This window comes from Aspergillus chevalieri, chromosome 1 (assembly GCF_016861735.1).
Source record: "Aspergillus chevalieri M1 DNA, chromosome 1, nearly complete sequence".
Taxonomy (NCBI): domain Eukaryota; kingdom Fungi; phylum Ascomycota; class Eurotiomycetes; order Eurotiales; family Aspergillaceae; genus Aspergillus; species Aspergillus chevalieri.
Window position 1 is genome coordinate 2,976,874 of NC_057362.1, and position 27,302 is coordinate 3,004,175.

The window sequence follows — 27,302 nt, forward strand, 5'->3', positions numbered from 1 at the left end:
AGTTGTTTGCCGGCAAAAATATATATATTTGTTGCGGAATAAATTAGGGTCACAAATCTCACATATAGATTGTTCTTCAGCACTTGCTGGCTACTGATAAAAAGATACAATGGAAAAATAAAAGGCAGTGAGATGATGAAGGCTCAACATTACTATATAAACAGTTTCTGGATGCTTGTTGAGTACTTGCTAATCAGTTTGCTGCTGTTCCTGAATTTGAATCCGCTGCCTCATAAGTGTAACGGGCTAGGCCCGAAAGGCACCTCGAACCATAAATGGTTCTCGATTGAAGCTATTCACAAGAGCGTGCCGAAGTCAGGTGATCGTAGATCACCTGATCACGAGTATATAAATCCACCGCCAGCGTGTCTTTCTTTCTTTCTTTCTTTCCTTTCCCCAACGAGTTCTTTTGTACATATCTATATATTAGATAGCAAGGCTTCGGCCCATTACATTAGAACTCGTTCGCCCTCATCTATCTACTTATTTATTGAACAACGGATTACGCATCGGATTGAACGCGCAACGGATCGTACATCGCACACTGGACACACTGGACACACTGGACACACTGGAAACACTGGACACACTGGACACATTGAACGATTGGACATACCGGATAACTGGATACATTGGACATCGGATATCAGACATCGAAATTCACGGATAGTTGAGCTATTTACAAACAAATCAATAGTCAAGTCAGTCATATGACCACATTTTCAGCGGAAATCAGCGACCACGAGTCAAACGACCAAACCGACGGCAACATGGGAGACAATATACACTCAGGAGGGACCACCACTCCTGTCCCACAAGATCTTGTCGCAGTTATTGCAGGACTTCAACGACAACTGCAACAAATGGAAGAACGGCGGATTGAAGATCTTCGTCGTCTCAAAGAAGAGTTGACGAGCCCACCCAGAGAGCCCTTGCCACAACCGACTATTGAAGAGATAGCCCCCCAACCAATGGCGGACCCTGTTAGGAGACCTCGACCCAAGCTGACAGACCCAGAAGTCTTTGATGGTCGAAACCGAAGTCTCTACCGTCCGTTTCGAAGCAAGCTGCGCGCTAAACTTGAGGTCGATAAAGAAGCCTTGGGCAATGCCTATGATCGTATGTGGTATGCTTTTGGCCGTCTAACAGATGGGGCTGCTATGCAGGTGCTGCCCTGGATGGAGCGGTTTGCTAAGAAAGGAGCTACTGAGAGCCAGCTGGACGGAATGCTTGATCAAATGGACTTCATCTTTCTGGACCGGAATCTGGAGGAGAAGGCTGTACGAGACCTTGCAAGCTTGAAACAGAACAACAAGCCCTTCACAGTCTTTCTCACTGAGTTCAACCGACTACTCATGGAAGCTGATGGCCATAACTGGCCTGAAAACACAAAAAGGTCCTACCTAGACAATGCATTAAACCGTGAGATGAACACACGCCTTGAAACTGTTGAAAAGAAAAATGGATTTGAAGACTATTGCCGCCAGCTACAGCAGATTGCGGACCGGATGGAGAAGAACCAATTGCGGTACTCACGGAACAATAAGCATACCACCTCAACTTCTCCAGCTCACCCTGTGAATACCACCCGTGCTTCCTCTCCACCCCAAGATATGGACTGGGAACCCACAACAACAACTTCTGCACGCAGCCAACCTCGACGCGTGGCTAAGCATGTATCACGAGAAGAAATGGAACGCCGCAGACAAGAACGACGTTGCCTTCGTTGTGGTGACTCCACGCATTTTATCTCCCATTGCCCCTACGACAGTCCTAGGAACAGTACCCGCATGGCTCGCTCACACATTCATGGGCCGGAACTCGAAGATGAAGAAGAGCAGTTGAGGGAACAACCCAAGCTGGGAAAAGAATAGCTCCTGCAAAAAGTCTCTTGCAGGAGCACCACCAGCAGTTGATGGATCTACCTACATGGCGACCGGCCCCAGCAGCTCAGATAGACCTTCAGAAGGAGTGGAACGACTTCCGAAAAAGAGTCAAGTTTGACAGACCTGAATTCAGAGTATCCGCATTAGTCAATGGAGAACAGGTCAGCAGAACGTTAGTGGACACCGGTTGTACTACATATGGTATGGTTTCTGAGAATTTTACCCGAAAACATCAACTGGAGCGTGTAACCATCAAACCACGAACTATCGACGACTACAAGGGCCCAACGGATGATTGTATAAGGGAGGTAGCGAAAATCTCATTGAACGTGGGGGAAACCACCAAAACACTGCATGGCTGTATGTTGTTCCTAAACTGGGTAGGGGACTCGACATGATTTTAGGCCTTGCATGGATAGACGACCAACAAGTGTTTATCGACCCGAATGGTCCGAAATTGCGCTTCACAAATGGCATTGTTGTTAGTAGCATGGAAGATCAACCACAAATGGATATCCAGCCCATCGGGGCGAACGCTTTTGCACTATGGAACCGACAAAAGAAAAAGGACAGCAGCGTACAGATTTTCGCCGCAAGTTTAAAGGACATTGAGAAAGCATTACGACCCAAATTGCTGACAGACCCCCGCACCAAACTACCACCTCATTACCATAAATTCCTATCAGTATTTGACCGGAAGGAAGCTGACAAGCAACCACCATATCGAGGACCAAATATCGACCATAAGATTGAACTCAATAAGAACGCTGATGGAACGACCCCTGAACCTCCATGGGGCCCCCTTTATAATATGTCAAGGGATGAACTGCTTGTGCTACGGAAGACATTGACAGAGTTGTTGGAAAAGAACTTCATACGTGTTAGCAATTCGCCTGCTGCAGCACCTGTATTGCTTGTCAAGAAACCTGGTGGAGGCTTGCGATTTTGTGTTGACTACCGAGCACTGAACGCCATTACAAAGAAGGACCGCTACCCCCTACCACTAATTAATGAAACATTGGAAAGAATTGGGAAAGCAAAATGGTTCACCAAGTTGGATGTTATTGCTGCTTTTCACAAGATTCGTGTCGCTGCCGGCGATGAATGGTTGACCGCATTCCGAACTCGATTTGGGCTGTTTGAATGGCTTGTAACACCATTTGGACTAGCCAATGCACCGAGCACCTTCCAACGCTATGTTAATTGGGTCCTACGAGATTTCCTAGATGAATTTGCTTCTGCTTACCTTGACGACATCTTGATATTTACGGATGGAACATTGTCAGAGCATCAAGAGCATGTCTGCAAAGTATTAGGCCGTCTCCAAGAGGCTGGCTTACAGATTGATATTGATAAATGCGAATTTGAAGTGAAGTCAACAAAATATTTAGGATTCATTATTGAGGCAGGAAAAGGTGTCAGCATGGATCCAGCAAAGGTTGAAGCAATCATGAACTGGGCTGCCCCTACCACTGTGAAAGGTGTCAGGTCATTTTTGGGATTCGCGAACTTCTACAGACGTTTCATCCGAAACTATTCTGAACTTACAACTCCACTAACAGCGTTGACTCAAAAAGATAAACCCTTTGTGTGGGATGATAAATGCAAGGAAAGCTTCCAACAGTTAAAAAGGATGTTTACAACGGCACCAATCCTCATGCAATTTGATCCAGACCGCGAGACTGTCGTCGAGACTGACTCATCAGGGTGGGCCACTGGTGGCGTACTTTCACAGTATGATGATGATGGTGTATTACGACCTTGCGCGTACTTTTCCAAGAAAAACACTCCTGCAGAGTGCAACTACCAGATTCATGACAAGGAACTTTTGGCGATCATCAATGCATTGAAAGAGTGGGAATCAGAGCTCATATCAGTGGTAAATTTCCAGATACTGACAGACCATCGCAATCTCCGTTATTTTACTACCATGAGACGACTGAATGAGAGACAGATGAGATGGGCAGATCTATTGAGCCGATACAACTTCACACTTCATTACCGACCAGGGAAGCTTGCAGGGCGCCCTGATGCACTGTCTCGACGAGAGCAGGATGTTCCTGTATTGGGTGATGAACGGCTAAAGCATCGCGAACAACGACTATTCGATCCTGAGATCCTCAAGGACGGACCAGTGGAAGGAAGCAGCAAAAGAGGACTAGTTGAAGAACCCCATCCTATTAATGTGTCCCGGATCCTTCTAGCACCAGTCGGCATGGAGCCCTATAACAGTGAGCCAAGCGCACCTCAAGGATATGAACAGGCGAACGAACCTACCAATCTCAATAGTGAGCGACCATCGTTGGAAGAGCTACTGGATATGACTCTTGATGAACATTGGGCTCGGGTAGAGCCACTAGATGAAAAGTATGGTCGTATACGAGAAGCAGTGCAAGTAGGAGCACATCAATTCCCACGTGAACTGGGGATCAAAGCCTCAATCTCAGAATGCTCTATTGAACCGAACAACCGCTTGTGCTACCGAGGCCGGCGATGGGTCCCTGACATTGAATCTCTGAGGACAAGGTTGCTACAAGAAACACATGACTCAGTACTTACAGGCCATCCAGGGAGGAGCGCAATGTATGCTATCCTGGCACGAAGGGTCTACTGGCCTGCAATCTCTGAGGATGTCAGACGATTTGTACGGAACTGTGACAAATGCAGTGCCAACAATGTATGGAGAGACCGCCGACAAGGCCTACTGAAGCCTCTACCAATTCCAGACCGAAAATGGAGATATATTGCAATTGACTTCATCGAGAAGTTACCAATCTCAAATGGTTATGAAAACATCATGGTTATTGTCGATCGCCTTGGAAAAGGTGTCATCCCCATACCCTGTGAGAAGATCGACACCTACACAGTAGCACAGAAGCTTATTCAGAGTTTCATTGGCTATCATGGCATTCCAGCCAGTATTGTATCAGACAGAGGAAGACAATTCACCAATGAGATGTGGAAGCGTTTTTGTGAGCTACTGGGGATCAAACGACAATTATCAACTGCCTACCACGCTGAAACCGATGGCCAAACTGAGCGAATGAATGCTACTATTGAACTATTCTTGCGCTCATTCTGTGATCACACACAATCGAACTGGGCGTCATTGCTACCAATGGCACAGCTTGCAATATGCAGCCGGGATGCTGCCTCCACAGGTGTCAGTCCATTCTTCCTTGACCACGGCTACCACGTCGATCCCTTTCAGTTAGAAGAGGATGTTGAAATCAACCTTTCAGCACCAGACCTGGGCACCATGCGTGAACGAGGTGAACGAATTGCAGCCAAGCTAAGGGGAGCTCTTGACATCGCCACAACAGAACTGGCTGTCGCCCAACAGAAACAAGAAGACTATGCCAATCGTCAAAGAGATGTCGCCCCTGAATACCAGGTTGGGCAGAAAGTCTGGCTTGACCTGCGCAATATACAAACAGAACGCCCTAGCAAGAAACTGGGAAGCAGGCAGGCAAAATTTACTGTGTTGGAAAAGATTGGATCCCACACCTACCGCCTCAACACACCAGGCACAATCCACAACGTGTTTCATACAGCGCTCCTCCGCCCAGCGGCAATGGATCCCTTCCCTAGCCAACGGAAAGATGACTACCAACCTCCTGCAGAAATGATCAATGGGAATGAAGAATATATGGTCGAACGAATACTAGATGAGCGTTTTCGACGGTGGGGACGAGGCGAAAGACATGAGTTTTTAGTCAAATACATTGGCTGGCAGGAACCGGAATGGAACGATGCGAGGAACATGGAGGATACCATAGCATTGGATGACTGGGAAACCTACAAAACGATGAATGGGATTGTTGTCCAATCGGCCTTGAGTATACCAAATGAGCCACCCCACGCCGGGGGGCGATCGCGGAGGCGACGAGGAAGGGGGTAATGTAACGGGCTAGGCCCGAAAGGCACCTCGAACCATAAATGGTTCTCGATTGAAGCTATTCACAAGAGCGTGCCGAAGTCAGGTGATCGTAGATCACCTGATCACGAGTATATAAATCCACCGCCAGCGTGTCTTTCTTTCTTTCTTTCTTTCCTTTCCCCAACGAGTTCTTTTGTACATATCTATATATTAGATAGCAAGGCTTCGGCCCATTACAATAAGTTCCAGCTCTAATTGCTCATTTTGAAGCTGTTTCAAGCGAACTTCTTCTTCTTTCCTTTTGACTTCTGCCTCCAGGTCTCGTAATTCTAATTCTTGACGGCGTTGTTCAATTGTCAGTATGTTTGTTGAAGCCACTCGGCGAAGATTCCGTGATGAGGTTGTAGATCTAAGTAGTTATCAACTAGTCAGTAACTGCTCAAGAAGCACTTGACATGAAAGTATACTTACTCATTATCAGCAACCTGAGAAGAAGAACCTCTTGAATTTTCATGTGAGATTTCAAAATTTTGACTGCTTGCTTGCCTCTCTGATTCAGCTGTTGAAGATAATCGCTGACGTTTATGGCCTCTTCCTATATTAAATTAAGTACTTGTCAATTACTTAAGAAGTACTTATATAACTTACTTTCCCGACTCATGTGTCGCAGATAGTTTGCCTCCATTGTAGAAGCTCGATATGAATGATGAATATTGAACTGCTGAAAATTATGATATTGAAGAATATCATCTTTGTCAAGTTTTGCAGAACTAAGATAGTTAGTGTTGTATCAAGCAGTTGATGAGTAGTTGGTAAGTACTTCCGAGCTGCTTCAGCCAAAGTCAAATATTTCCCTGAAGCATATGATTTTTGGTGTGATTGCTCAACAGCATTTGTATGGTTTCGTAGAATATTAAAATAATGTGGCTGAATTTTTGAGCATGATTCATTTAGACCTGCCTTAATAACTGCACTCTTTTTTTGTATGGCCCAGGTCTGGACTGCTGGCGATTCATATTCTATTCGATAGTTAGCAAGTACTTATTGAGTGGTTTATTACCACTTCAATACTAACGTATCAGTAGTTTAATCAACTCATCATACTCAGCCTCTGACTGGCAATCTAGGAGACTCATCATGCGACTCCAAAGGCCTGATCCTTTATTTTTAGTCCCAATTGCCTTTAAAATTGAGCGTTGAAAATGAACACGACAGAATATGATAATATGCTGTAACTGCCATGTAGGATCTTGGTGTTGAGGATCAATTTCAGAAAGATATTGCCCAAGCCCTGATTACTTAGTAACTGCATCAAAAGTACTTCAGGAGTGCTTACCTGTGTACTGTTTTGTGTCCATATCAACAATAATACCATGAATCCCAGATCCATGAATTGGATCAAATAGAACTGGTCGTCCAGAAACCTTCTCAATAAGATGGAATGCTCGCTTGAAAAGTAAATAGTAACCTTCAGTAGAATCCTCACTGGTAAAGACTCGAAGTAAAGTTATGACTAGTTGCCAAGTGGTTAGCAAGTAGCTCTCAAGCAGTTATGCAGATACTAACTTTTGCATTGATCTGGCATGAATGTTGCAAAAAGAACCTCATTCATCTCTTTGGATCGAATTCGCTTGAAAGACATATCAATTTCAAATGAAGATAAAGTTGATAATAAGTCAATCTGATCCTTGAAGGCACAAAATACCATTGTACCTTGAGAATCATGATATTTCTCTTGAATGTATTCCTAGGCACTTCATTAGCATTCTAATAGTCATTCAATGAGGCAATGGATGATTAGAACCACTTACATTGATTAGCGAATCCCGGTTCTGTAGGAATAGCAACCCATTAATATCCTGTCCATTAGGGTATGAAAGAAGTCGTTGTTTCTGGATAATTGTTGCAATTCGGTCTTTATTACAGAAGCTAGAGTGGATCTCTGCTAATGTAGAAGCACCATACTGCTGACAAAATGCCTCTAGTTGTGGACTTCGAAGAAATTGTGCTAACACTAGTTAGTATGTATTATTCAATCACTTGAGAACCAACCACTTACCTGTGGTCAAACTCGGGTCTTGTATTTGTTGGATAATCCTTTTAACCCCTTGTAAAATTCGTTCTGGTGCCTTGCTTGGTGGTGGAGGTGGATGCTGGTGAATTCCATGGGATGTAAAGAGGATATATGGACATTCATTGATATCAACTGGCACTAAAGCAGTAAAAATAACACCACAGGAAGTATGCTGTAGTCTGCCTGGCCCCTGAAGGTGATCTCGATCTTTAACCAGTTAATAGGTGATTGACAATCACTTAAAAAACACTTACCGCAATACTTTCGTCGGGATGCTAATGATTCAAAAACACCACATTCTTCAGTTGGTGGCATAATATCATGATTAAAAAGGTCCTCAAGGAACTGTAGATCAATTGATGTATGGCCTTGAATAGATCCTCGATGATGTTTTGTTAAAAACTCATTGGATCCATTACTACAGCCAATATATGGTGGAAATTCACCATGGACATTCTATGACTAGTTAGAAATCACTTGGAGCATTGTAAAAGATTTAACCAACCATTTGGGTATGCCGCTTAAAAACTGGCTTGCAAGTTGGAAGCTGGTCAATGCATGCATAACCCTTATTGAAAAATTCATTTTTTGACCGATAATAGCTAGAAGTACTTAGTAATTGCTTCAAAGCTGTTTAGGAGATGTTTAAATACCTGTATGCATTTCGTTTTCCAATATTTGCCTCCAGGATTTGGATATTCCTCTGAGTATTTCGAATCACATCCCAACAATCCTCATCAACAAATGTATGATGATAGGATTGAAGAAATGGATTCAAAAATTCACATGCGTAGATACCAGAGCATTTCCAAGTCCATCTTTTAACTAAACAGTTGAAAAATGGGCATTTGACTGGTCTCCTTGGTCCATGTTGTTGACGCCGTGAGTATTGAATCTGTAACTGATTAGCAAGCACTTTAAAAGCAATTAGAAAGTACTCAACAGTACCTCATGAACAAGCTGCTCCATTTCATTCTGTGATCGCCCTCTAGATGCAACAACATATGAATATCCATGAATATGACTTGTCGGATACTCTGGTAAGTCATCAATATATTCAATTTTTGATGTCTGGAGAGAATGGCTTTTTGAATTTGTGAGTTGTACAGGAATGCCCTATTTCCGCATTGAGCCGTTAGCAATCAGTTAACAAATACTCAATTAAAATAAATACCTCGACATTGGGATCAGTCTCTGGACTTGATGAAGTAAAATCTTCTAAATTGAAGATTTCAGGCTGAGGATCCATAGTAATGAGAAGATCAACGTATACTTTGAAATCACATACAACTGTAACATAAGAAGAAAATTGAAATTGAAATTCAGAGTAATGGGTATTGTATTTGAATAAATCGCGTGTCACGTCCTCGCTGATTAATGGTCTTGGCGGTCATAAGTGTCACGCGTCCACGTTTTTGAGGTGGCGTGATCTGTGGACACCGTATACGCCTCGCCAAATCTGAGTATCCGCTTACAACGCAGTTTCTCGGATGAGATGGAAATGCCAGAGTTCAGTTCAATTGTGATAAGGATTGATGCCATCCTCACAACCTTCCAAAAAAACGCAAATCCATTCAGCTACTGACAACCGCTACCTCTCTCTCATATGAGATTTTCACCTCACCGGTGACCAGTTCCTCGGGGATACTTATATTCCTCAAGATTCTTCTCAAGCTTTCAGTGTCAGGTCTCTCGCACTTGCGCAGCACGATCTCCTCTCATTCTCCATTGAGCTCCACGATGAGAACGACTTGAACGGGCGGTTCCGCTGTATGGCTTGCAGATCCGACTGGGACTTGGACTCTGATAAGCCCATCTCCATTACGAGAGTGCGCTGTGCTAGATCGTTTAATGGTGACCAGCATGCATTAAAGCGCTTCGAGATGTCACCATAACGCACTAGGGTTGAACGGATCGCGACCTCTCTTCGAAGATTCATGTCACGAATATTCTCAGAGACATATCCTCCCTGTGCCTCACTAATACAACTATGAAGACTCTGCTTCAAAGAGGATTCTATACACCTCGGAGTGTATACACATTAGTCAAGGTGATATCGGAATCCCCGGAATCGGAGCCGCTTTCGGAGCGGAGATACTGTAAACAGTAACGATGGCTCGGGGCCGACGGATCAGATAAGATACGCCACGTGGTTAAGTATTTAGCCCTGCCATATAAGAACCTCGATGGCGCCGCATTAATCGACATTCCAGAAATACTTTGCTTTTTCTAGCTGATAATTCAAACTGAGACATCTGCTTAATTTACAAAATGGCTAACGCGCTCAGAAATATCATAGTTGTTGGAGGATCTTTCGTGGGAAAGGTGAGTCGGAGCTATTGGGGTATCGTATGTGGCCAGATTGTTGATATTGACCGTTGAACAGGCTACTGCTTCGGAGCTGGCGAATGTCGTCCCGAATACGCATAGGGTGAGTTCTCTGAGTATCGTATACTGAATGCGGTTGCTAACTCGCTCAGGTTCTCTTGGTTGAACCGCATAGCCATTTCCACCATCTGTTTACTTTCGTAAGCCTCCTTCCCTTTGGTTGTTTTTTTTTTTTTTTTTTTTTTTTTTTTTGATTTTGAGAATGACTACTGATCAAAGGTATAGCCACGGTTCGCCATCGTCCCTGGTCATGAACATAAAGCATTTATTCCATACAGCGGACTCTTTTCTCCCAACCCAAAGGATTCTCCCTCGCGCCATTCTGTCGTCCAAGCACGTGCCCTATCAGTCCAGCCTCATCATCTCCAGCTAGACCAGGAATGGCATGGGTCAAATCAAATCCCATTTGAATACCTTGTCGTCGCAACAGGCACGCGCCTTGCGCAGCCCGCGGGGATGAAGCATGACGATAAACTTTCTTCCGTGTCGTATCTGCAGAAACACCAAGCAGATGTCAAGCGCGCCAAGTCCATTCTTATTGTTGGCGGCGGAGCTGTTGGTGTGCAAATGGCGACAGATCTGAAAGAATACTACCCCGACAAGGACATCACGGTCGTGCAATCCCGGCCAAAACTGATGCCCCAGTTTCATGAGAAACTACACGAGATCGTCAAGGCTCGATTCGATGAGCTCGGTATCAACCTTGTCACGGGATCCCGCATCACAATCCCACCAACCGGCTTCCCTAACACTGGCATGCCATTCACGGTCCAATTAACTAACGGCACTGAACTCACAACTGACTTCGTCATCATGGCCACCGGCCAAACACCCAACAACCAGCTCGTCAAGGACCTACCCCCCTCAGCGGCGACATCCATTACAAACCCCGAAAACGGGTTCATCCGCATCAGACCCACAATGCAGTTCCAAGACCCGAGCTACTCGCATCTGTTCGCTGTGGGCGATATTGCTGATACTGGAGTGCGGAAGGCTGCGAGACCGGGTGCTGCGCAGGCGGTTGTTGTGGCGAGGAATATCCAGGCTTTAATTGAGGGGAGGACGCCTGAAGAGAGCTTCGAGAGGGCTCCGGGGGCCATTCATATTACGTTGGGATTGGTGAATATCTACTCAATGTCTGAAGTTAGGCATGGATGCGGATGCTAATGCCGTAAGCAGAAACATAACATCGTCTTCCGGAACCCGAATGTAGCGGAGGGTCAGACTGAACCGACTGTTATTCAGAAACCTGAGTAAGTTTGTATCAATTATTGTCCGATAAAGCAAAGCTAACTGTTGCGCAGGGGACAGGAAGACATGAACGTGGAGGGAATGTGGCAACGGTTGGGCGTTGCGATTGAGAATCAGCACCAGTATCATCTGTAGATGTTTGTATTATGTTAGCTCTATGTTTATATGTTTATATGCATTTTTGATTGTCTCTACACGAGCCTTCGAGGATTATTTACCATGCAATATACAAAATCTAATGTTTCTGCCACGCCTCAAACAGGAGGAGGGTTCAAATCCAACCCCTTAACCGTAAGCTGAAACGCATCATTCCTCGAATAGCTTCCCGCCACATCCATATCCAATCGCCCTCTCAGACAATCATCAAGATCAATCTCCGCAATCGACAAGCCCGCCTCAATACCCGCCTCGTCATCCGTACTGGCCTCCCAAACAGGCTCAGACAGAACCTCACCCAAAGGCCCGACGATACATGAGCCACCGCGCGAGATGTACTCGTCTGCAGACGCTTCCCCCTGAGAATACTTTGTGATCCACTCGGGCAAGTCTCCGCGCCGCACGGATTGGTTTGCGGAGAGGACAAAGGTGCGTCCTTCGCCGGCGACGGTGCGCATTAGAGGAAGCCAGGTGTCCCGGCTGTCTGCTGTGGGGGCAAGGTAGATGTTGACGTTCTGGGAGTAGAGACTTTGGCGAAGGAGAGGCATGAAGTTTTCCCAGCAGATTGCGGCAGCTAGGGTGATTGTGACGCCATCAATCTCAGTCGTTACTGCTTTCAGCGTCGATGGGGATCCTTGCGCCCAGACGAGGCGTTCTGAGCCAGTCTGCAACATATCAGTAACCCCTTCAATAACGCATGAAGATAATGGACACCCACAGGCATAACCTTCCTCCTCTTCCCAATAACCCCCCTCATGGGGTCAACATAAACAACCGCACAATACAAACTCCCCCCGGCCCTCTCAATCACCCCTGTAGCCACAAAAACCCCCGTCCTCTTTGCAACTCTCTCCAACATCTCCCTCGTCCCATCACCCCGATACTCCTTCCCCGCGGGAAGCGGCAATCTCCGCTCCACCCACTCATCCCCCGCGCCCGCAGGCGTATCACCCAAGTCAACTGCGGCGTTGAAGTATTCAAGGAATTGGTCGCGGCCGTGCGGTGCACGCGCGCCGACTGCTGTTCCGAAGTCGCAGGTGCGTGGGTAGCCGCCGAGGTAGGCTTCCGGGAAGAGGAGGAGGCGGATGCCTTTGGAGGCAGCGTGGGAGGTTATGGTTTCAAGGGAGGTTAGGGTGGCGGAGAGGGTTGATTGGGTGCGCGATTGCGCGACGGCGACTTTGAGGGTTTGAGGCATGATGTCGGTGATGCAGGGAGTTGGAGTATGCAGGATGGACGTTGTTATAGAAGTTCATTTGAGCAAATGCCGAATGGTTTCCCCGCTTTCGGTCTTGGCAGATATTGATTGTCCGTGGTTCGGAGTGCGGAGTTTATCGAACTATACGATTTGAAAAACATTGGTGATACCATTTGCGATATCGCCCTCGCATTCGCTTGAAATCAGTTAAGACCTCCCTGGTTTCTGTACTCCCAGTGACTGTCTTTCCTAAGCCAGCGCTTATTGATTTACGAGTGCTCTGCATGTCTTCAATGGCTTACTGAATACAGTATATAGTGCACCATTGTCAGTTAGTATTTTATGCTGCTATATGACTACATATCATTTTGATTAATCAAATGTTAAAGATTCACCAAAAATCTCGATTTCAAATTGGAGAAGTCTTTCATCTCCATAGTCAAATGATGATTCCCGCGCAACGCCCGGAACTTCGTGAATGTCTTTGTCGGTCTGCCCACCGTACTGTCTCAGGGTTCCCAAGTCCGCCGAGTCGGCCTTGACCCGAACACGGATTTTGACAATGTCACCGTTCTCCAAAGGGCCTCTCTTGGGAGCTTGTCGGCTGAGGTTCGGAAGGTGAACCATGCCCGCTCGTCATTGACAACCAACTGTTTGCCAATCGGTTACTCAGACTCTAACTGGGCTGGTCCTAATTCCGGCCGGAAGTCAATCAGGGGGTATATCTTCCTGTATGAAGGATCCCCTATACCCTGGCAGTCAAAGCGCCAAGCGTGCGTTGCGACGTGCAGCAATGAAGCCGAGTATATGGCAATATCAGAGCCATCAAAGGAAGCTTTATGGCTTCCCCGTGTGTATTGAAAGAATGTGGCTACCCCAGAATCCCCGCCTATCCTCCTCCACACGGATAGCGAAGGCGCCCAGGCGTTAGCTTCGACAGAAGGGACGAAGCGTTCGAAGCACATCGACGTATGCTATCATAATATACGGGACCTACAATCATTGGCCCTGGTTAGCGTCGAGGGAACGCTCCCAGTAATCTCCTGCAATGCCTTTCTTATCTACAAAGGCGGCGGCAGTATGTCGTACTATAATGGGTAGGCGGTCTGGATGACAGTCTTCGGTAGTACTATCGTATCAGGACTAGTGCACCGCGCCGGTCAATTCTTTGGCCACTTCTGCATCTACCCGCAACAGATCCACCATCCAATCCAATATGGGTTGGTGGGGAAGTTCCGTAGTGACGGGCGCTATCGACGAGCGGAAACTCCACATGGCGAACCCTGCCGATATAACCAGCCAACGAGATGACGCTGTGGCGATAACTGGGACTACAAATGACCAGCGGGAGCAATCTGGAGCGGCTTCTGGCAACGGATTGACTTCTGGCAATCGATTGACGTCTGATGACGGATTACCGTCTGACGCTTCGACTGACGCGGGGGATTGTTCGGAAATGACGGTCGCGCAGATGTTGAAGCTTTACTCAAAAGGATGCTGTTGAGTCTGCCATTTTTGAACCTGATTTTACTGAGTATATATTCGCACCACCAATAAAACATGGCACGAAAGTTAATATCTTCTTTCTTGCTAGAGCGCGGCAGAGAGAGATCGATACCTTGAAAGCACAGATTCAGCAAGGCATAAACGCCGTCAGCTGTCAAGAAGGGCTGGATCTAATCGAGAAGACTACTCCACCACGCCGTCCGTAAGCATCTTATCATTCCCATCATTAGCATCTCATTTTGACACGCTAACAGCATCGACCCTCAGGAGCCGCAAGATCTTCACCCCGACGTTCTATGGAGAGTCCAATGTCTGAAGTATATGTACAACAACTTCGATCACAATCCCGAACAGTCGAAGTAGATCTCTGCGGCCTATACACCTACCCAGACATAGGCAGCGACAACGCTCGGAGCGGAGTTGCATTCATATATAATAATTCTCTTACGAAGTTTGTTATAGCGCAAGTTCAAAGGTAAGCATCGATCGCAAGATTGACACAACGATCTTTTGACTGGTGGTACAAATGATATATGCCTCAATTCTTTTGCACCCTATACTTGAGGTGGCCCTCGCTCGCCTCCCGTCGTGATTTGTTACCGCAAGCTCACATCCATCAGAGCTAGGGTCTCTTCAACCTTATAGGCCGTCCCAAATGCATCTGCACTGTTTTTTCTCCCACCTTGGTTGGTCGGCTCTGCATATCACTATCTTGCCAACCGCGAGAATTGAACCTATGACTTCCGGCTAGAGCTTAGCAGGCCTGTGGGCTGCCAACGGCCCCACCTAGTCTGCCTATGAAATAAGTCAGCCACGGGCGGTATTAAGCTAAAGGGTAACCATTGGGACGCAATTCGAGATCCCAGTTTTCCATCTGGCATTAAGAAACATGGAAAGGGATTTGCTCAAAGTCTAGTTGTTAAAACAGCACACGGCCTCAAACCTGATACCGGGAGCTGTAAATGCTAAAGTCATCTAAGAATAGACACTATCCTATCTCCACCACAGCTCAGGTGTGATTGCAGTAGTCTCGAGCATTTACTGTCTATCCAGTGCTACCACTGCTGCTTCCCATGTTTGGATCCGTTCTTGCATACCATATTCCTCTCCCTTGGCGCTGTCAGTAGTATATTTGGGCGGTCTACCTATCTTAGGGAGGCCACCTACAACCTGTAGGCGTCTTGGCTCTCTTGTCCCTGAAATATGGATTGGTTCATAGCGCCAATCCGGAGAAATTTTCGTGTCCCATTGGATACTTAAGGTCCTGTTGATCAGCAACCTAAATTGATTGAAGGATAACATTCCAAGTCCAAGCGAAGCACATCCTTCAATGTCGGAGACGGTCATTGAACAGCACCCCTTACCAGCAATGCTACAGGAATAATAAGCGTGCTCATCGTTGTGTGAACCGAAATTTGATCCAGTTCTTCTAGACTGTCCTGGGCCCTGGCCGTAACGGCCTCGGTTACTTTGTCCGGATCATTGTCATTCGAGCGGCCGTATTTGTTGGAATTATGGACGAGGACCTGTCGACTCGAGGACTAGGACCTAGACTGGTGTACGAACATTTTGCGCAATGAGCATTGACGTAAGTTATGGATGATGTAAACCTTTCTTAAACGTTAGTCATAACATCCCTCATTATAGTTTGATTAGGAGACTATTTATGGCTAATATTAGACTACCTCTAGCTAAGAGCCTCTCGAAGGTTCAATAGTTATCCATATCTTGCATCGTGGCCTATCACAACATACGGTTGTCTCTACTTTTTCAATAAAAACAAAGATCATAATGGCAGACCCAAGCCCTGGGATCGCTCTTGCTGTTACAACTGGCAAGGAAGCTCTGAAAATACTCAATGAGTGGATTGATAGCAGAGAAACAGTGACCAACTGGTATGGTGAATGCAAGAAAGATTTTGTCACATACGGGAACTGGTATAATCCGGGGCATGTTATACGAAACATTTATCATAAATTTAACCCACGGATTGGATACGTGTTCACCATTCGAAGAGAGGATTGGCAATTGGTAATAACTGAAGCTCTGCCAGTGGCACATACATGGTTCCGTGCCAAAAGGGATTATCAAGGCGAATGTTCTTGGCTTCCTTTGTATCGCTTATGCAAGGACCGTCTTCCCAGAGCTGAAAGAGACGGTGTAACGTAATCGGACACCGAGCGAGCGGGGACACCGAGCGAGCGGCACGTCCGCCAACTTCTTCGTTTCATCAAATTCAACCACCAACATTTCCTCCAATATGCCATATTCAGCTGTTCAACAAGAAGGTAGAATATTGCTTGCTATTGATGCTTTAAATAAAAATCAAATTAGAAGCATTCGGGATGCTGCAAATGCATTTGATGTCAAATACTCTACCCTGAAGCACCGTGTGTGTAATGGGCCGAAGCCTTGCTATCCAATATATAGATATGTACAAAAGAACTCGTTGGGGAAAGGAAAGAAAGAAAGAAAGACACGCTGGCGGTGGGTTTATATACTCGTGATCAGGTGATCGTAGATCACCTGACTTCGGCACGCTCTTGTGAATAGCTTCAATCGAGAACCATTTATGGTTCGAGGTGCCTTTCGGGCCTAGCCCGTTACATTACCCCCCTCCTCGTCGCCTCCGCGATCGCCCCCCGGCGTGGGGTGGCTCATTTGGTATACTCAAGGCCGATTGAATAACAATCCCATTCATCGTTTTGTAGGTTTCCCAGTCATCCAATGCTATGGTATCCTCCATGTTCCTTGCATCGTTCCATTCCGGTTCCTGCCAGCCAATGTATTTGACTAAAAACTCATGTCTTTCGCCTCGTCCCCACCGTCGAAAACGCTCATCTAGTATTCGTTCGACCATATATTCTTCATTCCCATTGATCATTTCTGCAGGAGGTTGGTAGTCATCTTTCCGTTGGCTAGGGAAGGGATCCATTGCCGCTGGGCGGAGGAGCGCTGTATGAAACACATTGTGGATTGTGCCTGGTGTGTTGAGGCGGTAGGCGTGGGATCCAATCTTTTCCAACACAGTAAATTTTGCCTGCCTGCTTCCCAGTTTCTTGCTAGGGCGTTCTGTTTGTATATTGCGCAGGTCAAGCCAGACTTTCTGCCCAACCTGGTATTCAGGGGCGACATCTCTTCGACGATTGGCATAGTCTTCTTGTTTCTGTTGGGCAACAGCAAGTTCTGTTGTGGCAATGTCAAGAGCTCCCCTTAGCTTGGCTGCAATTCGTTCACCTCGTTCACGCATGGTGCCCAGGTCTGGTGCTGAAAGGTTGATTTCAACATCCTCTTCTAACTGAAAGGGATCGACGTGGTAGCCGTGGTCAAGGAAGAATGGACTGACACCTGTGGAGGCAGCATCCCGGCTGCATATTGCAAGCTGTGCCATTGGTAGCAATGACGCCCAGTTTGATTGTGTGTGGTCACAGAATGAGCGCAAGAATAGTTCAAGAGTAGCATTCATTCGCTCAGTTTGGCCGTCGGTTTCAGCGTGGTAGGCAGTTGATAATTGTCGTTTGATCCCCAGTAGCTCGCAAAAACGCTTCCACATCTCATTGGTGAATTGTCTTCCTCTGTCTGATACAATACTGGCTGGAATGCCATGATAGCCAATGAAACTCTGAATAAGCTTCTGTGCTACTGTGTAGGTGTCGATCTTCTCACAGGGTATGGGGATGACACCTTTTCCAAGGCGATCGACAATAACCATGATGTTTTCATAACCATTCGAAGTTGGTAACTTCTCGATGAAGTCAATTGCAATATATCTCCATTTTCGGTCTGGAATTGGTAGAGGCTTCAGTAGGCCTTGTCGGCGGTCTCTCCATACATTGTTGGCACTGCATTTGTCACAGTTCCGTACAAATCGTCTGACATCCTCAGAGATTGCAGGCCAGTAGACCCTTCGTGCCAGGATAGCATACATTGCGCTCCTCCCTGGATGGCCTGTAAGTACCGAGTCATGTGTTTCTTGTAGCAACCTTGTCCTCAGAGATTCAATGTCAGGGACCCATCGCCGGCCTCGGTAGCACAAGCGGTTGTTCGGTTCAATAGAGCATTCTGAGATTGAGGCTTTGATCCCCAGTTCACGTGGGAATTGAGGTGCTCCTACTTGCACTGCTTCTCGTATACGACCATACTTTTCATCTAGTGGCTCTACCCGAGCCCAATGTTCATCAAGAGTCATATCCAGTAGCTCTTCCAACGATGGTCGCTCACTATTGAGATTGGTAGGTTCGTTCGCCTGTTCATATCCTTGAGGTGCGCTTGGCTCACTGTTATAGGGCTCCGTGCCGACTGGTGCTAGAAGGATCCGGGACACATTAATAGGATGGGGTTCTTCAACTAGTCCTCTTTTGCTGCTTCCTTCCACTGGTCCGTCCTTGAGGATCTCAGGATCGAATAGTCGTTGTTCGCGATGCTTTAGTCGTTCATCACCCAATACAGGAACATCCTGCTCTCGTCGAGACAGTGCATCAAGGCGCCCTGCAAGCTTCCCTGGTCGGTAATGAAGTGTGAAGTCGTATCGGCTCAATAGATCTGCCCATCTCATCTGTCTCTCATTCAGTCGTCTCATGGTAGTAAAATAACGGAGATTGCGATGGTCTGTCAGTATCTGGAAATTTACCACTGATATGAGCTCTGATTCCCACTCTTTCAATGCATTGATGATCGCCAAAAGTTCCTTGTCATGAATCTGGTAGTTGCACTCTGCAGGAGTGTTTTTCTTGGAAAAGTACGCGCAAGGTCGTAATACACCATCATCATCATACTGTGAAAGTACGCCACCAGTGGCCCACCCTGATGAGTCAGTCTCGACGACAGTCTCGCGGTCTGGATCAAATTGCATGAGGATTGGTGCCGTTGTAAACATCCTTTTTAACTGTTGGAAGCTTTCCTCGCATTTATCATCCCACACAAAGGGTTTATCTTTTTGAGTCAACGCTGTTAGTGGAGTTGTAAGTTCAGAATAGTTTCGGATGAAACGTCTGTAGAAGTTCGCGAATCCCAAAAATGACCTGACACCTTTCACAGTGGTAGGGGCAGCCCAGTTCATGATTGCTTCAACCTTTGTTGGATCCATGCTGACACCTTTTCCTGCCTCAATAATGAATCCTAAATATTTTGTCGACTTCACTTCAAATTCGCATTTATCAATATCAATCTGTAAGCCGGCCTCTTGGAGACGGCCTAATACTTTGCAGACATGCCCTTGATGCTCTGACAATGTCCCATCCGTAAATATCAAGATGTCGTCGAGGTAAGCAGAAGCGAATTCATCTAGGAAATCTCGTAGGACCCAATTGACATAGCGTTGGAAGGTGCTCGGTGCATTGGCTAGTCCAAATGGTGTTACAAGCCATTCAAACAGCCCAAATCGAGTTCGGAATGCAGTCAACCATTCATCGCCGGCAGCGACACGAATCTTGTGAAAAGCAGCAATAACATCCAACTTGGTGAACCATTTTGCTTTCCCAATTCTTTCCAATGTTTCATTGATTAGTGGTAGGGGGTAGCGGTCCTTCTTTGTAATGGCGTTCAGTGCTCGGTAGTCGACACAAAATCGCAAGCCTCCACCAGGTTTCTTGACAAGCAATACAGGTGCTGCAGCAGGCGAATTGCTAACACGTATGAAGTTCTTTTCCAACAACTCTGTCAATGTCTTCCGTAGCACAAGCAGTTCGTCCCTTGACATATTATAAAGGGGGCCCCATGGAGGTTCAAGGGTCGTTCCATCGGCATTCTTATTGAGTTCAATCTTATGGTCGATATTTGGCCCTCGATGTGGTGGTTGCTTGTCAGCTTCCTTCCGGTCAAATACTGATAGGAATTTATGGTAATGAGGTGGTAGTTTGGTGCGGGGGTCTGTCGGCAATTTGGGTCGTAATGCTTTCTCAATGTCCTTTAAACTTGCGGCGAAAATCTGTACGCTGCTGTCCTTTTTCTTTTGTCGGTTCCATAGTGCAAAAGCGTTCGCCCCGATGGGCTGGATATCCATTCGTGGTTGATCTTCCATGCTGCTAACAACAATGCCATTTGTGAAGCGCAATTTCGGGCCGTTCGGGTCGATAAACACTTGTTGGTCGTCTATCCATGCGAGGCCTAAAATCATGTCGAGTCCCCTACCCAGTTTAGGAACAACATACAGCCATGCAGTGTTTTGGTGGTTTCCCCCCACGTTCAATGAGATTTTCGCTACCTCCCTTATACAATCATCTGTTGGGCCCTTGTAGTCGTCGATAGTTCGTGGTTTGATGGTTACACGCTCCAGTTGATGTTTTCGGGTAAAATTCTCAGAAACCATACCATATGTAGTACAACCGGTGTCCACTAAAGTTCTGCTGACCTGTTCTCCATTGACTAATGCGGATACTCTGAATTCAGGTCTGTCAAACTTGACTCTTTTTCGGAAGTCGTTCCACTCCTTCTGAAGGTCTATCTGAGCTGCTGGGGCCGGTCGCCACGTAGGTAGATCCATCAACTGCTGGTGGTGCTCCTGCAAGAGACTTTTTGCAGGAGCTATTCTTTTCCCAGCTTGGGTTGTTCCCTCAACTGCTCTTCTTCATCTTCGAGTTCCGGCCCATGAATGTGTGAGCGAGCAATGCGGGTACTGTTCCTAGGACTGTCGTAGGGGCAATGGGAGATAAAATGCGTGGAGTCACCACAACGAAGGCAACGTCGTTCTTGTCTGCGGCGTTCCATTTCTTCTCGTGATACATGCTTAGCCACGCGTCGAGGTTGGCTGCGTGCAGAAGTTGTTGTTGTGGGTTCCCAGTCCATATCTTGGGGTGGAGAGGAAGCACGGGTGGTATTCACAGGGTGAGCTGGAGAAGTTGAGGTGGTATGCTTATTGTTCCGTGAGTACCGCAGTTGGTTCTTCTCCATCCGGTCCGCAATCTGCTGTAGCTGGCGGCAATAGTCTTCAAATCCATTTTTCTTTTCAACAGTTTCAAGGCGTGTGTTCATCTCACGGTTTAATGCATTGTCTAGGTAGGACCTTTTTGTGTTTTCAGGCCAGTTATGGCCATCAGCTTCCATGAGTAGTCGGTTGAACTCAGTGAGAAAGACTGTGAAGGGCTTGTTGTTCTGTTTCAAGCTTGCAAGGTCTCGTACAGCCTTCTCCTCCAGATTCCGGTCCAGAAAGATGAAGTCCATTTGATCAAGCATTCCGTCCAGCTGGCTCTCAGTAGCTCCTTTCTTAGCAAACCGCTCCATCCAGGGCAGCACCTGCATAGCAGCCCCATCTGTTAGACGGCCAAAAGCATACCACATACGATCATAGGCATTGCCCAAGGCTTCTTTATCGACCTCAAGTTTAGCGCGCAGCTTGCTTCGAAACGGACGGTAGAGACTTCGGTTTCGACCATCAAAGACTTCTGGGTCTGTCAGCTTGGGTCGAGGTCTCCTAACAGGGTCTGCCATTGGTTGGGGGGCTATCTCTTCAATAGTCGGTTGTGGCAAGGGCTCTCTGGATGGGCTCGTCAACTCTTCTTTGAGACGACGAAGATCTTCAATCCGCCGTTCTTCCATTTGTTGCAGTTGTCGTTGAAGTCCTGCAATAACTGCGACAAGATCTTGTGGGACAGGAGTGGTGGTCCCTCCTGAGTGTATATTGTCTCCCATGTTGCCGTCGGTTTGGTCGTTTGACTCGTGGTCGCTGATTTCCGCTGAAAATGTGGTCATATGACTGACTTGACTATTGATTTGTTTGTAAATAGCTCAACTATCCGTGAATTTCGATGTCTGATATCCGATGTCTGATATCCGATGTCCAATGTATCCAGTTATCCGGTATGTCCAATCGTTCAATGTGTCCAGTGTGTCCAGTGTGTCCAGTGTGTCCAGTGTGTCCAGTGTGTCCAGTGTGTCCAGTGTGTCCAGTGTGTCCAGTGTGTCCAGTGTGTCCAGTGTGTCCAGTGTGTCCAGTGTACGATCCGTTGCGCGTTCAATCCGATGCGTAATCCGTTGTTCAATAAATAAGTAGATAGATGAGGGCGAACGAGTTCTAATGTAATGGGCCGAAGCCTTGCTATCCAATATATAGATATGTACAAAAGAACTCGTTGGGGAAAGGAAAGAAAGAAAGAAAGACACGCTGGCGGTGGGTTTATATACTCGTGATCAGGTGATCGTAGATCACCTGACTTCGGCACGCTCTTGTGAATAGCTTCAATCGAGAACCATTTATGGTTCGAGGTGCCTTTCGGGCCTAGCCCGTTACAGTGTGCGCGGTCGTGTTTCCAGAGTTGATTCCACCCCAAATGGCCGAAAACTCACAACCACAGAAGAATCTACCCTTGTGAACTGGGTATTAGCTGCTGATGGACGTGGTCTACCTCCTAGAATCAGCACTGTGTGTGAAATGGCCAATCTATTACTATCAAATCGGTTGAAATCAGCTCCTTCAATTGGCACAAAATGGGTGCAGCGCTTTATCAACCGTCATAAGGAGATCAAGTCAAAATACAGCCGCAGATATGATTATCAACGTGCTCTTTGTGAAGATCCAAAGATAATAATGGATTGGTTTCAGCTGGTTCAGAATACTATTGCAAAATATGGCATTGTTGAGCAGGATATCTATAACTTTGATGAGACTGGCTTCTCCATGGGAATGGCATCAACTGCAAAGGTATGCCCCCAGTAATCAATATATTGATCATTGAATCTATATTAATTATTATCAGGTCATTACTTCTCAGGTTCAAAGCCGTGCAAAAGCCATACAACCAGGAAATCGTGAATGGGTGACTGTCATTGAGGCCATTGGTTCAACAGGCTATCTTCTTCCTCCATTGATTATCTTCGCTGGCAAGCAACACCAATCTACTTGGTATCAGCATATACCTGATGACTGGGTCATTGGAGTCAGTGAGAATGGATGGACAAATGATAAGCTTGGAGAGCTCTGGCTCAAAGAGGTCTTTGAAAAGCATACCAAAATGCGTACAATCGGCACCCACCGGCTTCTGATTCTTGACGGCCATGGCAGCCATGCGACTGCTGCTTTTGACCATTTTTGCACAGAGAATCATATTATACCTCTTTATCTACCTCCACATTCATCGCATTTTCTTCAGCCGCTTGATGTTGCTTGTTTTGGGCCATTGAAACGTCTCTATGGCCAGCGGGTTCAGACTGCTATGCAGCTAGAGATCAATCATATTGATAAGGTTGATTTTTTGGCCGCTTACCAGCAGACACGCCCACAAGCATTCTCATTATCAAATATATGCAGTGGATTTGCTGCTGCAGGTCTAGTCCCATATAAACCTGAGAATGTACTTGATGAACTCCATATCCAGATGAAGACCTCTACACCACCGGGCAGTTCACATAGCAAAGAGTCGTCTAGTTGGACAGCAGAGACTCCCAAGACTACCAGGCAACTTCAGAAGCAATCTGAGCTTATCAAGCGCCTCTGGAGGCAGCGTACACACAGCCCACCAAGTCCTATCAGTCAGGCAGTTGAGCAAGTGGTCAAGGGTGCTCAAAGGGCAATGCAGAATGTGCTGCTTTTAGAGCATGAGGTTAAGCAGCTACGTGCTGCTAATAAAACCCAAAAGCGCAAACGGAATACTACTAGGACCTTTATAGCTGCTGGTGGTATTCTGACTGGCGCTGAGGGTCAGCAACGCAGTCAGGAAGCTGCTGATTTACTTGCCGGGGTGGTGGATGAAGGTGGTGAGAGACCACGAAAGCGAGCACCACCACGCTGCAGCAACTGCCATCAAATAGGACATATTAGATCTAGCTGCACTACTAGATAAAGCATTATTGTATATAAAAATTGCCTTGTTTTACTTGTTCTGTTGCTAGTTAACTTGCATTTTTAACTGAAGTAGGCGGACGTGCCGCTCGCTCGGTGTCCCCGCTCGCTCGGTGTCCGATTACGTTACTCATGAAAGCTGACTCAGCTGTTTCAACTCTTGGTATTGTCTACAGCCGAGAGGGTAGGTGGCATCGACTCGTAAAGCGGGTCCCGCCACGCGCAAGTCACCTGACCATGTGGAATTTGTTTATACCGCTAGTAAGTAAAATATTTAAATACCTGTAAATCCTTTGAATTTCACTCCTTAATTTCTTCTTCTTCCTCCCGAATTCTCGATTTCTAGTTCTTTAAGTACTTAGCAACTACTCAGCCACTACTTGCAATGGAGAACACATTCATTTCTGAAGATCCTGGTTTTATCTTACAAGATGATCTATTTAGATCAATTGAAACCGACTTGAGTCAACCCCAGCAGGAGGTATATTATCTGTACTAGTTCCTAACTACTTTGACATTAATTGCTAACTAGATAGAAGGAAGAAAATATTCTTATTCAGCTAACTGATGCCTCAACGAAGCCATTGAAGGTCCTTAAATTAGAATATACAAGTGATCTTCCGGAATATCCATCTACTGATCCTAATGGATATGGGTATGTTATAAATGTGCCGCCGAATCAGCAGAGGGAAACTGTAGAGGACATGGTTAACAGTGTAAATATTTCACAAGTACCTTACAAGCACTTGGTAAGCAGATACTAAGCACTTTATAGATTCAGTACTGTGTTCGACAAAATTATCGCAACCGGCCTTCCAGCCATTCTTCATTCCTAGGAACATCATATACTAGCTCCTCTTATAGATGTTCTGGTATAAAGATCTGTGAATATGCCGGTATACAACTGAAAAATATGCATCACACTCATGTTACAGATGATTTATGGACAATTTTGCAAGATATTCGACAGCGCATTCATGAGATGGAAAGAGATACAACCAAAGATGCTGCATATAGGTAAGAAGTACTTATCAAGCATTCCGTTATCAAGTATTAACTACTTATGATTCAATAGATTTTATCGATCAGCAAAAAATCTCTTTAAAAATCAACTATCTTGTTATCACTTTCAGAATTCTTGCCAGCCTAAGTTAACCCAAAGCTCCATTCCGGTAATTAATTATCCTAAGTGCTTATGGACTGCTTATTATAGTTGCTAATCAATTATAGAATCCTCTAGGTGGTTTCGATTTCTATGTTAGATGCATCAATGCACCATCAGACCCTGCAGGTCATTATACCTATAGAGTTCCAAAGAATGGCTCAGTGCACCTTCAGTTTCTTGAGGGATTGTTGAATAATGAAATTATTATGGATATGGAAGAGTGCGGTGCTGTTGAATCGATCAAGTCAAAGTCACTGTATTGTGGTAAGTGCTTATAAAATACTTAAAAACTGCTTGCTAAGTACTTATTGTCTCCAGCATATGATCATCCTCAGGGACCTGGAAAATTAGTACATGCTAAATGTAATGTGACTTTCCATTGGTTAATTCCCACTGATTTAAGTCAAAATCCATATTTTGTCTTTATGTCTCATGGTGTTCATACACATGTTCCTCCACCTCCACGAAAGGCACCTGCAAAAATTATGAATGGAATTCTGCAATCGATAAATCAGGCTCGGAGCCCAAGCTTGACACTGGGTAAGTGCTTCCTAAGTGCCTGATAAGTACTTAATGAGTGTTGATAAATGGCTTTAGGTACATTTCTTAAAAGTCCAGCATTACAATCATTCTGTGCTGAGCATAATTGCCATACAATTCAGCAAATTCATGAGAGTTTCTCAAATATGGACCCAATTCAAGCTGTCATTCGAAAACAAAGACTTCTCCATTATCCAGCTGGTCAGAATGTCAATGGTGTAATGTTCGAATTAGGAAAGAACAAAGATCTTCAGGTAAGTACTTCATAACTGCTTGTTCAGTACTCTATAACTACATAATAACTTATCAATTTTTAACATTTAGGAGTACATACATGAAGTTTATCAACAAAATGATCAGATCATGATAATATGCATTCTGAAAGAGCAAGCTGAATTACTTCATACATTATCTTCTATAGAGATTGATATGTCATTCAAACGAGTACAATCAAAAGAGATGAAGGAGGTGGTATTTGCCACATATTTAGCAGATCAGAAAAAGAGTAAGTAAGAGTACTTTTCAACCACTTACTAACCACTTACTAACTGCTGGCTAATTAGTTATGACTCTTTGTCGTGTCTTTACAACTGAAGACACTACAGAGGGCTATTATATCTTATTCAAGAAGATCTATCATATTGTGTATAAGTTGACAGGCAAGAGGATTACCTTTCGTGCCCTACATGGTACTGGTTGTCACAACCTGGCTTCTCTCGTGTCGTACCTAGGGTTCTAGTTAGTTGTATTTCGAGACTGGACACTTACCCTAAGTGTCTTCCAAGTAATCGTATGCTTAATGCCCCTCCGGGTCCGGTTTGGTGTGTCGTATGTGTTGATGGGTATATCGCCCCCTCCAGGCTCCGTAAGATAATCAACAAATAGAAACGGTAAAAGTAACGAATAGAGAAACAAGGCCAACCGAGTACGTATACTGGGTTGTTGGTTAAGTGCGGACGAGTCAGAAACTAGAAGGTAACCAATGCTTGATTAACTAGATTGATCGCGAAGAACTAAGCTAAGTACATGAATGAGCGTCCTTATATATCCTTCCATCCTGTGAGTGGTAGTAGGGTTGGTATATTGACTGGTAGAAGAATGGTATATGATATACCATTCTTATATCGTCTCGTCGATCATCTGTATACCACTGGGTCACGTGATGTGAGCCCCAAATAGTAGCTCAACCCCTGTTATTCCCGCATGTTATCATGGCTTGTTAACCAATGATTTCTGCCTTGCCTCCCCGCATAATCACGTGAGACTAATACGTCGAGGTCTGTAACACTGGTCTTCATGCTCTGGTAATGGATATGGACAATAAGCAAATTGAAGGTATCTAATAGGCACTCCCTGGCCATTTCACAATCAGTTATCAAGCAGCGGCTAACTAATTGGCAATAGGATTGGCTCAGTTTCTAATGGAGATTGATCCAGACCACCATTCACGTATATGGCTTCTAAAGAATGTTCTTCTTCTATGTCGAGT

At 45.6% G+C, this 27,302-nt stretch overlaps 8 protein-coding genes across 8 annotated transcripts; 4 read left to right on the forward strand and 4 right to left on the reverse strand.

Moving 5' to 3' along the window:
• Nucleotides 1–710: 710 nt before the first annotated feature.
• ACHE_11007S (uncharacterized protein) lies at nucleotides 711–1,874 on the forward strand (the record flags this gene model as incomplete). The annotated part of the gene is made up of 1 exon (XM_043275266.1): nucleotides 711–1,874. The coding sequence occupies one exon, from the start codon at nucleotides 711–713 to the stop codon at nucleotides 1,872–1,874; it is 1,164 nt and encodes a 387-aa protein (XP_043132127.1).
• A 4,102-nt stretch (nucleotides 1,875–5,976) lies between these two features.
• Nucleotides 5,977–6,451, reverse strand: ACHE_11008A (uncharacterized protein; the record flags this gene model as incomplete). The annotated part of the gene is made up of 3 exons (XM_043275277.1): nucleotides 5,977–6,175; nucleotides 6,238–6,361; nucleotides 6,415–6,451. 3 exons carry the CDS (start codon nucleotides 6,449–6,451, stop codon nucleotides 5,977–5,979), a joined length of 360 nt encoding a protein of 119 aa, XP_043132128.1.
• Nucleotides 6,452–10,111: 3,660 nt separating this feature from the next.
• ACHE_11009S (NAD(P)/FAD-dependent oxidoreductase) lies at nucleotides 10,112–11,614 on the forward strand (the record flags this gene model as incomplete). The annotated part of the gene is made up of 6 exons (XM_043275288.1): nucleotides 10,112–10,165; nucleotides 10,227–10,271; nucleotides 10,321–10,368; nucleotides 10,454–11,347; nucleotides 11,408–11,481; nucleotides 11,533–11,614. The coding sequence occupies 6 exons, from the start codon at nucleotides 10,112–10,114 to the stop codon at nucleotides 11,612–11,614; spliced, it is 1,197 nt and encodes a 398-aa protein (XP_043132129.1).
• Nucleotides 11,615–11,733: 119 nt separating this feature from the next.
• Nucleotides 11,734–12,830, reverse strand: NIT1 (nitrilase; the record flags this gene model as incomplete). The annotated part of the gene is made up of 2 exons (XM_043275300.1): nucleotides 11,734–12,300; nucleotides 12,354–12,830. The coding sequence occupies 2 exons, from the start codon at nucleotides 12,828–12,830 to the stop codon at nucleotides 11,734–11,736; spliced, it is 1,044 nt and encodes a 347-aa protein (XP_043132130.1).
• A 372-nt stretch (nucleotides 12,831–13,202) lies between these two features.
• Nucleotides 13,203–13,457, reverse strand: ACHE_11011A (uncharacterized protein; the record flags this gene model as incomplete). The annotated part of the gene is made up of 1 exon (XM_043275311.1): nucleotides 13,203–13,457. One exon carries the CDS (start codon nucleotides 13,455–13,457, stop codon nucleotides 13,203–13,205), a length of 255 nt encoding a protein of 84 aa, XP_043132131.1.
• A 7,401-nt stretch (nucleotides 13,458–20,858) lies between these two features.
• ACHE_11012A (uncharacterized protein) lies at nucleotides 20,859–21,761 on the reverse strand (the record flags this gene model as incomplete). Its single annotated transcript, XM_043275322.1, has 1 exon — nucleotides 20,859–21,761. One exon carries the CDS (start codon nucleotides 21,759–21,761, stop codon nucleotides 20,859–20,861), a length of 903 nt encoding a protein of 300 aa, XP_043132132.1.
• Nucleotides 21,762–22,701: 940 nt separating this feature from the next.
• Nucleotides 22,702–24,109, forward strand: ACHE_11013S (uncharacterized protein; the record flags this gene model as incomplete). The annotated part of the gene is made up of 2 exons (XM_043275333.1): nucleotides 22,702–22,971; nucleotides 23,027–24,109. 2 exons carry the CDS (start codon nucleotides 22,702–22,704, stop codon nucleotides 24,107–24,109), a joined length of 1,353 nt encoding a protein of 450 aa, XP_043132133.1.
• Nucleotides 24,110–24,493: 384 nt separating this feature from the next.
• ACHE_11014S (uncharacterized protein) lies at nucleotides 24,494–26,552 on the forward strand (the record flags this gene model as incomplete). The annotated part of the gene is made up of 9 exons (XM_043275344.1): nucleotides 24,494–24,589; nucleotides 24,648–24,824; nucleotides 24,884–25,125; nucleotides 25,184–25,280; nucleotides 25,339–25,537; nucleotides 25,592–25,813; nucleotides 25,871–26,067; nucleotides 26,138–26,318; nucleotides 26,377–26,552. 9 exons carry the CDS (start codon nucleotides 24,494–24,496, stop codon nucleotides 26,550–26,552), a joined length of 1,587 nt encoding a protein of 528 aa, XP_043132134.1.
• Nucleotides 26,553–27,302: the final 750 nt, after the last annotated feature.